The sequence below is a fragment of the Erpetoichthys calabaricus genome, chromosome 3 (genome assembly GCF_900747795.2).
Source record: "Erpetoichthys calabaricus chromosome 3, fErpCal1.3, whole genome shotgun sequence".
NCBI lineage: Eukaryota > Metazoa > Chordata > Cladistia > Polypteriformes > Polypteridae > Erpetoichthys > Erpetoichthys calabaricus.
This window is the reverse complement of record NC_041396.2, coordinates 304,736,899-304,749,882: the sequence shown is the minus strand read 5'-3', so window position 1 is coordinate 304,749,882 and position 12,984 is coordinate 304,736,899. Positions and strand designations below refer to the sequence as shown.

The 12,984-nt window shown below is 46.1% G+C and overlaps 1 protein-coding gene across 1 annotated transcript in view; it reads left to right on the top strand.

Annotated features, from left to right (window-relative positions):
• Positions 1-10,334, top strand: part of mettl1 (methyltransferase 1, tRNA methylguanosine) — a 62,166-nt gene extending 51,832 nt beyond the window's left edge. Inside the window, exons 4-6 of the mRNA XM_028798656.1 lie at positions 7,785-7,898; positions 9,583-9,684; positions 9,775-10,334. Of these exons, the coding sequence (XP_028654489.1) occupies positions 7,785-7,898; positions 9,583-9,684; positions 9,775-9,921 (363 nt within the window). The 3' untranslated portion in view covers positions 9,922-10,334. The remainder of the gene's footprint in view (positions 1-7,784; positions 7,899-9,582; positions 9,685-9,774) is intronic.
• Positions 10,335-12,984: the final 2,650 nt, after the last annotated feature.

Genomic DNA, 12,984 nt, shown 5'->3' with positions numbered 1-12,984 from the left:
TTTACTAGAACTTGAGCAGATCAGATGTTTCTGTACACCTCTGAATTCACTTGTGCCACTGCCATCAGCAGTTCTATCATCAATGAAGAGAAGTGTGCCAGGACCTGTGGTGGCCATACATGCCCAAGCCATGACACCCCCAAGCACTGCCATGTTTAACAGATGAGGTGGTCTGCTTTGGCTCTTGAGCAGTTCCTTTTGGTCTCCACACTCTGCTCTCACCATCGCTCTGATGAGGTTCATCTTTGTCCTGTCTGTCCAGAAGACCTATTCCCAGAATTCTGCAGGTTCTTTGAAGTCCTTTTTCCCCAAACTGTAATCTGGCCATCCTGGTTTTGTGGTTTGCACCATGCATTGTGGCCTCCTCTGTATTTCTGTTCATGAAGTCTTCTGCTGGTAGTCATCTCTGACACACATGCACCTTGCCCCCCTGAAGACTGTCTCTGATCTGTCATACAGGCATTTGGGGGGGCTTTTTCTTGACCATAGTGAGGTTTTGTCATCAGCAGTGGGGTCCTTCCTTGGCCTACCAGTCCCTTTGTGATAACTGAGCCCACCAGTGTGTTCTTTCTTCTTCATGATATTCCAGACGGTTGATTTCGCTCATCCTAAGGGTTTATCGATGTCTCCAATGGTTTACTTCTTGTTTTTCATTCCTCATGATGGCTTCTTTGACTTGCATTGGCTTGTTTTTCAATAATAACTGCAGACTCCAAAGGGTAGAAGCAAGTCAAGGTATCTTATGAAGCAATGAATCCCACCTGGGGAATCACAAACACCTGTGTCAACAATTGTCCCAAACATTATGCTGCCCTGAAATGAGGAGACTGTGTAGAAAAAGTGTTGTGTGCCCGAAATGTCTGCAAATCCCCTTAAATGAAAGTCATCAATGTGCATTTTAATCACATTGGAGTTGTTTGATTTGTCATTTTAAACTGTGGAGCAGAGGGGAAAATCAATGAAAAATGGGTCTTTGTCTTTGGAGGGCCCTGTAAGTTAATTGTGGAACTCCCAAGTAGGTATGGTTGAGGAGTTGTTTTTTTTTTGTACCAATTATTCATTTTTTCAATAATGAAAACGATATTCAAGACCACCAGACTTTTTCGGCACCGCCTTTACCAATGCATTCTTTGCAGAAGTAATTTGGAGTTTCTCAGTTTACAAAGATATTTCTCAAATGTATAATTCACGTTAACGGTTGGTGGGGTTTTTATCTTTACTATTTTTTCCAGTTTTTTTTTTTTGCCTTTTGAAAACAAACAAAGCAATGGTCTCCACAACAGTAAATCAACTCAATACGTCTGTTGCTGCATGCCCTGGCTACTGTTGGTGCCTGTTCGATGTCTCTGGCAGCTGCGCGGGGTTGGCAGAAGTGCTGGCTTTTCTGGTTGTCTTCACCTGGCAGGTGGGCAGCGGTGCCAGCTGCAGTGTGATGTAATCTGGTTTGTACCTTGTGGACCACCCAGGCTGGCACTGCCACCTGAACCCGACACAGGCAAGCGTGGGATACAACAAGTTCAAGGTACACACAAGTTTTTTTTATTTTCTTTTTACCTTGTGGGAAACGCCTTCCCCGTTTCCCACAGGCAATACACAGTCCAATACAACAAGTCTTTCTTCACTCTTTCTTTTCTCCTCCACTCCTCTGGTCAAGCTTAGTCTTCCACCTTCCGACTGTGGCTCGCCGAGTAGTGGATGCTGGGTCCTTTTCTACGTTACCCGGAAATGCTCCAGGTGCTTCATGACTTCATTTCCAGCAGCACTTCCGGGTGTGGTGGAAGAACTGCACATAAGGGCTCAGCAGCTCCTGTTGCAGCACTCCTTGGCAGTCTCATGAGGCGCTGTGGGAGTACGAGGCACCGCTGCAATCCAGGGGGGTTGCCATCTAGCGTCCAGGGGGAGGTAACGCTTTGGCCACACTTGATCCCCCGGTCATCAGTGTGGGCGTCCGCTACAACCTCTTGTCATCATAAGTGCCTGAATCCTCCCAGGCAAATATGGCTGTAGGCACATCAGCTACACGAATGAGCTCAGCACCGCGGTCAGCTGGGAACCCCATGAGGCTGATGGCGAAATCTGACTTTAGTGTTTGGATCACCTGCATCTAAAATCAGAGTCCGACAAGTCAGAATCGGATTCAGCGATAATACACAAAACGTCACCCCGTGAAGTACTTTGCTTTGCGCATTCGCTTGAGTCTCGCGCCAGATGTCGATACTGTTTTTAGAGGCTGCTTGCTCTTCGCTACTCATGCACGTGCAGGGAGTGGAGGTCAAACCAACGTAGCTTAACTTTCCCTTTGGCAAAGAGAGTCTCGGTAAAATGCAACAGCGAGTTTTGTCGCCGTTTACAACCAATTACCGTCATTCGACAAAAGTCGACATCCGCCCTGAAAGAGTTAAGTTTGTCTCCTACACGTCAGTGCTTTTTACTCTTTATCCTGATGTTTTGCATAGACTTGCCTGCAATATAACCTGTACTGGGATTAGTTTTCTTTTGCAGGTGAAGACATCTGCTTTCCCACAACAACACTTCTTTTACGATGTGTATCTCCCTCCAGCACCTGCTTCTTTGATCCTAGTTAATTTCTTCATTATAACGACCATAAATATCCACGTTCTTGTCCAATTTTATTCCATCTTATCGCCCTTTTGTGTTCTTCTTCATATCTTTTGTGAATCGGCACCTTCCCCTAAGGCAGGGGTCTCCAACCTTTTTTCCCCTGAGAGCTACTTTTACACAATGTAAATGGCAGAGAGCTTCTTGTGTTTTTTTACGTTTATTCTCACAGCTTATTTCAACCCAAACACACTGAATAAGCTTGTTTTGCCTGGACATTTACAAAATGTTGGTGTCCACAACTCACATTTTGCATTAAAACATCCATCCATCCATCCATTTTCCAACCCGCTGAATCCGAACACAGGGTCACGGGGGTCTGCTGGAGCCAATCCCAGCCAACACAGGGCACAAGGCAGGGAACCAATCCCGGGCAGGGTGCCAACCCACCGCAGGACACACACAAACACACCCACACACCAAGCACACACTAGGGCCAATTTAGAATCGCCAATCCACCTAACCAGCATGTCTTTGGACTGTGGGAGGAAACCGGAGCGCCCGGAGGAAACCCACGCAGACACGGGGAGAACATGCAAACTCCACGCAGGGAGGACCTGGGAAGTTGAACCCGGGTCCCCAGATCTCCCAACTGCGAGGCAGCAGCGCTACCCACTGCGCCACCATGCCGCCCTGCATTAAAACATCACAAAAATATTTAGTTCACCTGCTATGTATGTCTGTATGCATTTTCTAGTGTATCTCACACTATTGGATTAAAACATGAATGCTGTCAAAACAAAACAATACATTCATTTGTCATTTTGTCACATGACACTGTGTCACTTTATTCACAGGTCCAGTCGCATGTGTGACGTGTTGTTTAGTTAGTCAGATGACTGGCACTGAGGTGTATGGTGGAGTGGAGCAACTGAGGTTCACTCTGATGGAGTCATTTCAATGTCCGTCTGTCAGTCTTGTTCTGAACTTTGATTTCATGACATTCATGTCAGACTCACAGAGGTATGGAGACCCAAACAAAGCAGACATTTTCAGAGCTGCTTGGTGAAGATTCTTATAGTTATCGGGCTCTACTAAGCTCCAGAAATGTTGAGAATGCTGTTGATACTTTAACTGCACATTATTTTGAAGGTTTACTAATATATAATATACAAAATCCAATGTCTGTATGTCTGTCCGCTTTTCATGAGAGAACTACTTCACGAATTTAGATCGGGTTTTTTTCTAGAATTTGCTTGAACATTCCGGTTGATTTTGCGACTTCTCTCATTTTGCTATGTATCAGAGTTCGCCTGCAGTACCAATTTATTTGCATGAATCCAAGAAACACGCAGAGGGCCGAGGGGCGGGGCCTTCCTCACTCATTTGCCAGCTTCGGGGCGCGTTCCTTAACTCCGCTTAGCTAGCGAATGAGAGAACAATTGAATTCAACTTTGTTTGATATTAAAATAAAGTGTTACTTAGGTCTTGATGAGTTTGAGTCCGGATATTCTCTTAAGTGTATGCCACATTGAAAAGAGAGATTGCAATTCAGTTTGTGGATCGTGATTTTGTGTTAAAAGGATCGTGATGTGATTTTTTTGGAAAGATCACCCACCCCTAATGTGACTAATCAAGTTTTATGTAGGATTCATTAACCCTTTGGAAAGCTACTTGGAAAGGGGTGGCGAGCTACTGGTAGCTCACGAGCGACATGTTGGAGACCCCTGCCCTAAGGTGTATTCCAATGTTTCTCTACTTCTCCATATGGAAGCTGTGGCTTGTGACTCCCTTTCTTTTCTGGAGGTCACCATTTGTGTTTACAGATGTCCACACCAGATCCTTTTGTTTATTGGTTAAGTATTTTTTTTTTCATCTCTTTCCCAAATCTATCCATAATTGCTTCTTGGAAAGATTTGTACCCACATTGATTGTTTTGTGTCTTCTATTGCTTTTTCTATTAACTTTCTCTTGCTTTGTATTTTAGCATCGTTTTTCCCCAGTCCATGTTTTTCTATAAATCCTATTACCTCCAATGAATGATTGCTTCTGGACCAAGGGCTGTGCTAATGTATGGGCACAGTGCCCAAGATCTTTCTGATGCCAATGTATGTTTCTGTTTTGCTGTCAAAACAGGGGCCCCAGTGCACTACTTTGCCCTGGGGCCTATGATGTTGTTAAGAGGGCCCTGCCTGGACCCAGCACACCTCTTTCTTAGTCAAAGAAGGACAGAAGTAACTACACTTCCTACAGGGCATGAGCAGCACCAAGTCTGCCATTACCACCCTCCCTGCTTTCTACAGAGACAGTGTAGAGAGTGTACTGACCATCTGCATTTCTGTCTGGTATCTGGTCTGTACTGCCCTAGGCTGGATTTCCCATCAGAGAGTGGCGAGTGTGGGGGCTGAGAAGATCATTGGGACGTCTCTCCATCCATCCCGTACAGGAACTTTACAGCAAATGCTGTCCAAACAGACCCACCAACATTATCAGAGACAACACTTGACCCCACTATGCACCGGTGGCTAGTCTGCCCTCTGGCAAGTGGTGCTGAAGTATACAGTGCAGAGCTTCCAGATTTCATAAAGATTTTGTCCCACAAGCCATTTGATTCTGTTATTACAGTTCAATAAATAATTTGTGCAATATTACACCGATCAGCCACAACAATAAAAACCAGTGACAGATGACAGGAATACCATTATCACATTACAATGGCACCTATCGAGTGAACAGTCAGTTCTTGAAGGGAATATGTTGGAAGCAAGAAAAATGAGCAAGCATAAGGATCTGAGTGACTTTGATGAAGGACAAATGGTGATGGCTAGACAAACAGGGCAGAGCATCTCCAAAATGGCACGTCTTGTGGGGTGCCCCTGGTATGTAGTGCTTATTACCTACCAAAAATGAATAACTGGTGAACCAGTGACACCACCATGGGCACCCAAGTCTCATTGGTGTGTGTGTGAAGTGAATGGTCTGATCCCTCAGAAGAGCCACTGGACCAAAAATTGCTGAAAAAGTTCATGGTGACCATGAGAGAAAGATGTCCGAACACACGGTGCATTATAACTTGCTGTGCAGACACAGACATGCTGACCCCTGTCCACCACCGAAAGTGTCTTCAGATGTGTACGTGAGCATCAAATCTGGACACTGAAGCAATACAAGAAGGTCCCCTAAGTCCGATGAATCACATTTTGTTTTAGATCATGTGGACAGCCAGGTGCGTGTGTGTCATTTGCCCGAGGAAGAGATGACAGCTGGATGTTCTATGGAAGGAAGACAAGCCAGTGGAGGCAGTGTGATGCTCTGGTCAATGTTCTTCTAGGGAAACCTTGAGTCATAGCATTCATGTCAATGTTAATTTAACATGTACCAGCTACCTAAAGATGTTTGCAGACTGTGTACACTCCTTCATGGCAACAGTATTCCCTAATGGCAGTGGCCTCTTTCAGCAGGGTAAAGTGCCCCATCACACTGCAAATATTACTCAAGAATGGTTTGAGGGGTATGGCTGAGGTGCCCGGACTCCTGACTTTTCTTGGTATCCCTGCCTCTGCCTACTTGAAACCCCCTAAGATAAAGCTGAACTGAAACGTTCTGGTGGACCTGCATTATGGCTTGGCTGCTCAAATTTGTTGATTTGTAAAGCTCAAATACATTATGGGAGAACCATTGAAACCTGATGGGTTTGGTTGAGGTGTATTGTGAGATGGCTGCTTAATGTCCCTGGTGGGTATATCTGAGGTGCAAAGCATGATGGCCGCTTGAACCCCCTAATAAATAAAGCTAAAGTGAATTGTTGGAGAACCACTGATACTTTCTGGTGGGTATGTCTGAGATGCTGTGGGTGGGCTGCCCACACTCCTGACTTTTTCTTGGCCTCATAGGTAATGCTGAAGTGCATGATGGGAGTACCACTTAAACTCCCAAGTAGGAATGGTTGAGGTGCATTGTGGGAGAGCTACTCATACACCCTGGTGGACATTTCTGAGGTGTGTTGTGATATGGCTGCTTAACTTCCCTGGTGGGTATATCTGAGGAGCAAGGCAGGTTGGCTGCTTGAACCCCCTAATAGGTAAAGTTAAAGTGAATTACTGGAGAACCACTGAAACTTTCTGGTGGGTATGCCTGAGGTGCATTACGGGATGGCCAATCCAGCTCCTTGCACTGTGGGTGGGCTGCCCAAATTCCTGACTTTTTTTTTTTTATCATCTCTTCCTGCCTGAACCTCCTGATAGGTAATGCTGAAGTGCATGATGGGAGAACCACTTAAACTCCCAAGTGGGTATGGTTGAAGTGCATTGTGGGAGAGCTGCTCATACACCCTGGTTGACATGTCTGAGGTGCGTTGTGGGAGAGCTGCTCATACACCCTGGTGGACATTTCTGAGGTGCATTGTGGAACGGCTGCTTGAACATAGTGATAGGTAAACGCTAAAGTGCATTGTGGGAGGACCACTGAAACTTTCTGGTGGGTATGGTTGAGGGATGGCTGCTTAAAATCCTCTGTGGTTATGCTTGAGGTGCATTGTGAGATAGCTGCTTCAACTCCTCTGTGCATAACCCTGAAATGCATTGTGGGAGGTAGCCACTCCAGCTTCCTGTTAAGTTCAACAGAGGTGCATTGTGGGTGGGCACCTCCAAATTCTGGACTTTCTTGCCATCTATGCCTGCCTGAACCTCCTGATAGGTAATGGTGAAGTGCATGATGGGAGTGCCACTTAAATTCCCAAGTGGATATGGTTGAGGTGCATTGTGGGAGAGCTCCTCATACACCCTGGTGGACATTTCTGAAGTGTGTTGTGGGATGACTACTTGAACACAATGATAGGTAAAAGCTGAAGTGCATTGTGGGAGGACCACTGAAGCTTTCCGGTGAGTATGGTTGAGGGATTGCTGCTTAAAATCCTCTGTGGTTATGCTTGAGGTGCATTGTGGGATAGCTGCTTGAACTCCTCTGTGCATAACCCTGAAATGCATTGCAGGTGGTAGCCACTCCAGCTCCCTGTTTGGTTCGACTGAGTTGCATTGTGGTGGGCTTTTTTTTTTCGTTTTTCCTTTGTTTTTACAGCTCATGATGTGGCCAGACGCATCCTCTGACTTCAGAGCCCCACATAGACATTGGTGTACACCAGGGAAGGGGCTACAGTATATAAAGTAGCTCATGTCTGCCAGCTGCTGACCCCACAAGTCCCAGTGATTTGTCTCTTTGTTTTGCAGCTCAGCAAGATGTTCTTCTTATTCCCGGACCCTCACTTCAAGAAAACCAAACACAAGTGGCGGATCATCAGTTCCACACTGCTGGCTGAGTACGCTTACGTGCTACGCTTGGGGGTGAGTTGATGATAAGAAAGCCCCTCACCGGGGAACACTTTGTCAAAAAGCTGAGTCCTTTAGCAGTTCTTGGGCAGTGCTGTGGTAAAGGCTCATGTTCTTTTTATGTAAAGATTCCTCCATACGTTTTGTGTGCAGACCAGGCCCTGCAAGGCATGGACTGCTTGATGTCCAGTGTGTCCTGCCATACACCACCCCCCACTCACCACCAGGGGCTGCTCTTGACTGCTGGAGGTGGTGTCTCCTGTCAAACATGGCTGCCGCTCACTAGACGGCCCTTTTGTTGCCCCGCCCCTGAAGGCAGGTGTGCGGTGACGTGAGTCAGGTGCAGTGAGTCACCCGCGACATGCTCTGCTCCAGAACAACAGACCCTCTTTCAGAATTTCCTGACATGAGCGCCTCCAGCAAAACCAGCCAGCGCCTGCATGAGTGTGCGGCAGTCTGTCTGGGGCCAAGGACTTCTGGTAAGTGCTGCTGAGATGGTGCCAGACGGCACAAGGAGGCGGATCGCCTTTGGTATACTGTTGGTCTGCAAATGGAGAGCCGTCCTTTTCATTTTTCTCAAGTGTGCCCTTTTGTGAAAGTGCCTGGTGTTTGTTGCTCGCCACAAAAGGTGCTTTAGAAAGCAGGGATGTGTTGATTGATGCTTCCTTTTATTTGCTTTAGTAGGCGCTTTTATCCAAAGCAACTTACAAAAGAAGTCAGTGTAACTGAGTAAATATCAGTCTGGGGAACTGTTTAGGACCAAGTGTTACAGGACAGGGGTACAAAACTGATCATCACAAACAAAGTGCTCAAGCTGGTGACAATTCCTAGGGTTACAGACAAGGCCATCTTCAGAGCATTATAGCAGCCCAGGCAAAGCAGTGCACTGTGGTCCCTACCTACACAACCACTCAGCAAGTCACAACATACATAGATTAGCAACTGCCCAGCATGCCCATGCAATAAGATGGCACTGGTTACAGAAACCTAACAAAGCCATCATCAATTGGATATGAAGTCCCCAAAGGAGAGTCTCCAAACACTCCATAAACACATTGAGGAAGTCAGCTGTTAAGATGGAAGGTGGACAGCTCAGTCCGCCAGCTAGGGGCCTACACATGACAAGGAGTCTGGACTCAGATATGACACCACACATTAGTGGCATTACCAGGTGCCATTCCTCAGCAGGCCTGAGTGGTCATGAAGGAGCAGAGGACCTCACAGGTGTCTCCATGTCCATAGATGCTGACCCACTGACTACTCTGTAGGCAGGCATCAAGGATTTGAACTTAATGTGTGCTGCTAGGGGGGGCAGGCACTTGTCACTCCTTGAACACCAGACGTGCCACTGCATTTTAAATTCTGTTCGGTGACACAGTGCCAGCAGAGAGTCCAGATGTGACAAGACCAAAACCTGGGCCAGGAGCTGTGCTGCACAGTCCCCTCATCAGATACGGTCTGATGGATAGGTGTGAAAGATACAGTATGTTGGGGGCATTTATCCCAGGGTATACCAACAAAGGGTTGGTCCCTAGACATCTGTCTGTAGTGACACAGTGGGCTGCCTTCCTTGAGGGGTTAGGGTGGAACAACTGAATGCATGATGTGAGTGGAGGACAGGGTGGAGATCCAATACAACTTCCTGGGGAGATATGGGTTGGATGGCACCACTCACCCCGGGACATATTTTCTTCCCCAGGGCCTGGTTTACACCATCACAGACGTGGAGGAAGTTCACGAGTGGATGGTCAAGCACTTCACTGAACACCCTCTGTTTGAGAGGGTCCCACGTGAGGAGCTGGTAAGTGTCATCCTCCCCTCCCTTCCGTTCTTGTCTCTTGTACACAAGCAGACCCCAAATGTTTGTCTTCTCCATCTCCACCTCCCTAAGGCTGACGACGTTATCATTGACCGCTTGGGCTCCTGCACCGAAGAAGGCAAGAAAGTCCAACGGAAAGGAGGAGAGAATTTTCTGGCAATTTTCCGCCGCATCGAGGACAAAGTTGGCTCTGCCCACCGGGAAGGCCATACCCACTAGAGGTGCTTTCAGTGCTTTTGTGTGTTAGACCATGAAAAGAGAACATGAGGACCTCTACCTTAAACCACCCACCCACCCCACCCCCCCCTCTATTATTGTGAGAGAAACATCTCCACAAGATGACATTAACCACCACAGAAACAAAGTGACGTGGTGGTGGAGAAAGCAAACGTCCATATCCTGCATGGGGGGAAATGGCCGGCAGGAAGTGACATCATCTGAATGAATGATGAGTGGCTGGGGCTGGGTGTTTAGCTGGCAATGCCAATGGGTTTTGGACGGTATTTTAGGAATGTGCTTCCCAGCAGTACGAACAGGGGGAAATCACAGCATTCTGTGGAAAAATGAAGCATCAAAGGTTAACTAAGTTGTATATTTTTATGTTAAAAATATTAAAAGATACTTCAAACTGGGCTTGTTTTCAGAAAGTAGGACCTCATCTTGGGACTGGCAGCACCAGTGTTAGGATGACATAGCCCAAGTCTCAAAGCCCTTCACCCACCAGTGGATGTGGTGCGCCCTTTTCTTCACAGCTTCACATCACATTGGGCCATAGTGTGCAGCCAATCTGATGAGGTGCTCAGTGTGGCCTGAAGGTGGTAGCGCAATGGGCATTGGGCCACGAAGGAATAAATGTTTGTGGAGAAGTGGCTGTCTCAACAACTGGTTCCTCATTAGATGGGTAAATTGGGCACAAATGCCACCCACTTGGGCATCACCTGGCTGATGGAGATACCAGTATGGAAGTACTTAACTGCTCCTGAAAAAATCCCAGGGGGAGATGTTGCAACAGCTATGTCATGCCCTCACCAGTTTTGTGGAGATTTTTTTAAGTTGCAATCAAGGCTAGACAGGAGCGGACATGAGTTCTCTGGTGTGGTGCCTCTTGGCACTTTACTCCATTGCCTCCAGTGGGGGCACCCGACTCTTTGTTTCTTTGGAGATCTATTGTGTTGGTGTAGGTCTGGGTGGGGCCTGTTCAGAAGTTCCTGTCCGTGGCTGTCACTTTGATGTGCAGTGCTAAGATGAGCGGTTGGATACCCAACCTCAATCACTCCCCCCAACACACACACACCCCATTAACGGGCGGAAGCCCCGCCCCTCCTGCGTGTCATTAATGTGTGCTAGTGAAGTGCGTTGTAACCACACCGTGCGAGGTGCATATTTTATACAAAACAACAACATTTATTTATATAGCACATTTTCATACAAAAAGTAGCTCAAAGTGTTTACATAATGAAGAAAAGAAAAATAACGGACAAAATACAAAAAATAAGACAACATTAGTTAACATAGAAAAGGAGCAAGGTCCGATGGCCAGGGTGGACAGAAAAAAAAAAAACTCCAGAAGACTGGAGAAAAAAAATAAAATCTGCAGGGGTTCCAGGCCACAAGACCGCCCAGTCCCCTCTGGGCATTCTACCTAACATAAATGAAATAGTCCTCTTTGTAGTTAGAGTTCTCACGGAGTCACTTGATGCTGATGGTCATACAGACTTCTGGCTTTTAATCCATCCATCATTGTTGGAACATCATGGTGCTTTGGGTAGATGGTGGTGGCGCAACGTGCAACTCAAAATGCTTTTCACAAGATCCCCCCCATTTTCTATACCCACTTATCCAGAGCAGCGTTGCGATGTTTTAAAAAATGCGGGTAAAAAAAAATAATTACATGAATTAATAAATAAATGAAATATATAAAGGAATAAATAAGAATACATCAGTTCGCGTTTTAATGGTAACGGATCAGTTTGAGTCCTTAAATTATGGATTAAATAAACCACATTCTTTTTTTAATCTCTAATTGTCTAAGGTAATAGTCCAAAATTGACTAGATTACCAAAGGACTAAGGAGCTAACGGGCGCTATAAAAAAGGCAAGATCGTTTTCCAAGACTTTTGGTAGTGTAATAAGAGGCTAATCCCGAAAGGCACTATATGAAGAAATGCATTCGTTTATTTGGACTGTTCCCGAAAGTTGCTATATAAAAGTCGGCATTCGTTCTATTTCAGCTGTCCTGAAAGGCGCAGTGAGGTAGCGTTCTCCCCGTGTCTGCGTGGGTTTCCTCCAGGTACTCCGGTTTGCTCCCACAGTCCAGAGACATGCCGGTTAGATGCATTGGCGATTCTAAATTGTCCCTAGTGTGTGCTTCGTGTGTGTGTGTGTGTGTGTGTGCGCGCCCTGCCTGGGGTATGTTTCCTGCCTTGCGCCCTGTGTTGGCTGGAATTGGCTCCAGCGGACCCCGTGATCCTGTAGTTAGGATATAGCGGGTTGGATAATGGATGAAAGGCGCTACATACACGTAAGCATTCGTTCTGTTTAGAATTTCAACATCCACCCATTTTTTAAACCCGCTATATCCTGAGTAGGATCGTGAGGAAGTTGGTGCTTATCCCAGCAAGTAGTGTATTAAGAGGCTGATTCTGAAAGGCACTATATAAAAATCGTCCTTTGTTCTATTTGGACTGATCACAAAAGGCGCTATATAAAACGTAATATTCATTTTATTTGAACTGATCCCAAAAGGCGCTATATAAAAAAGTCAGCATTCGTTCTATTTGAAATTTCAACATCCATCTATTTTCTAAACCCGCCTTATCCTGAATAGGGTAACGGGAAATTTGGCGGCTGTCCCAGCAAGTAGTGTATTAGGAGGCTGCACCCCGAAAATTTAAAAGTCGGCATTCATTTTATTTGGACTGATCCTAAAAGGCACTACATAAGTCAGCATTTATTGTGTTTGGATTGTTTTCAAAAGGCGCAATGTAAATGTGGGTGTTCGTTCTATTTGGAATTTCATCATCCAACCATTTTCTAAACCCGCCTTATACTGAGCAAGACAGAAACAATCCCCGGATGGGGCGCATGGCAAACGCACACTTGGGCCATTTTAAGTATCGGCAGTCCATCTTATTTGCGCTCTTAACGTTCCCAATACAATAAGGTAGATGGTAAAAAAAAACGCCCGTAAAGGGCACTATATGAAGTTCTGCAATAGCGCTTAAGTTCCGGGTGTTTTCTACAAAGGCGCGTGAGGTCGCGTGCATCCTAGTCATAACCCAG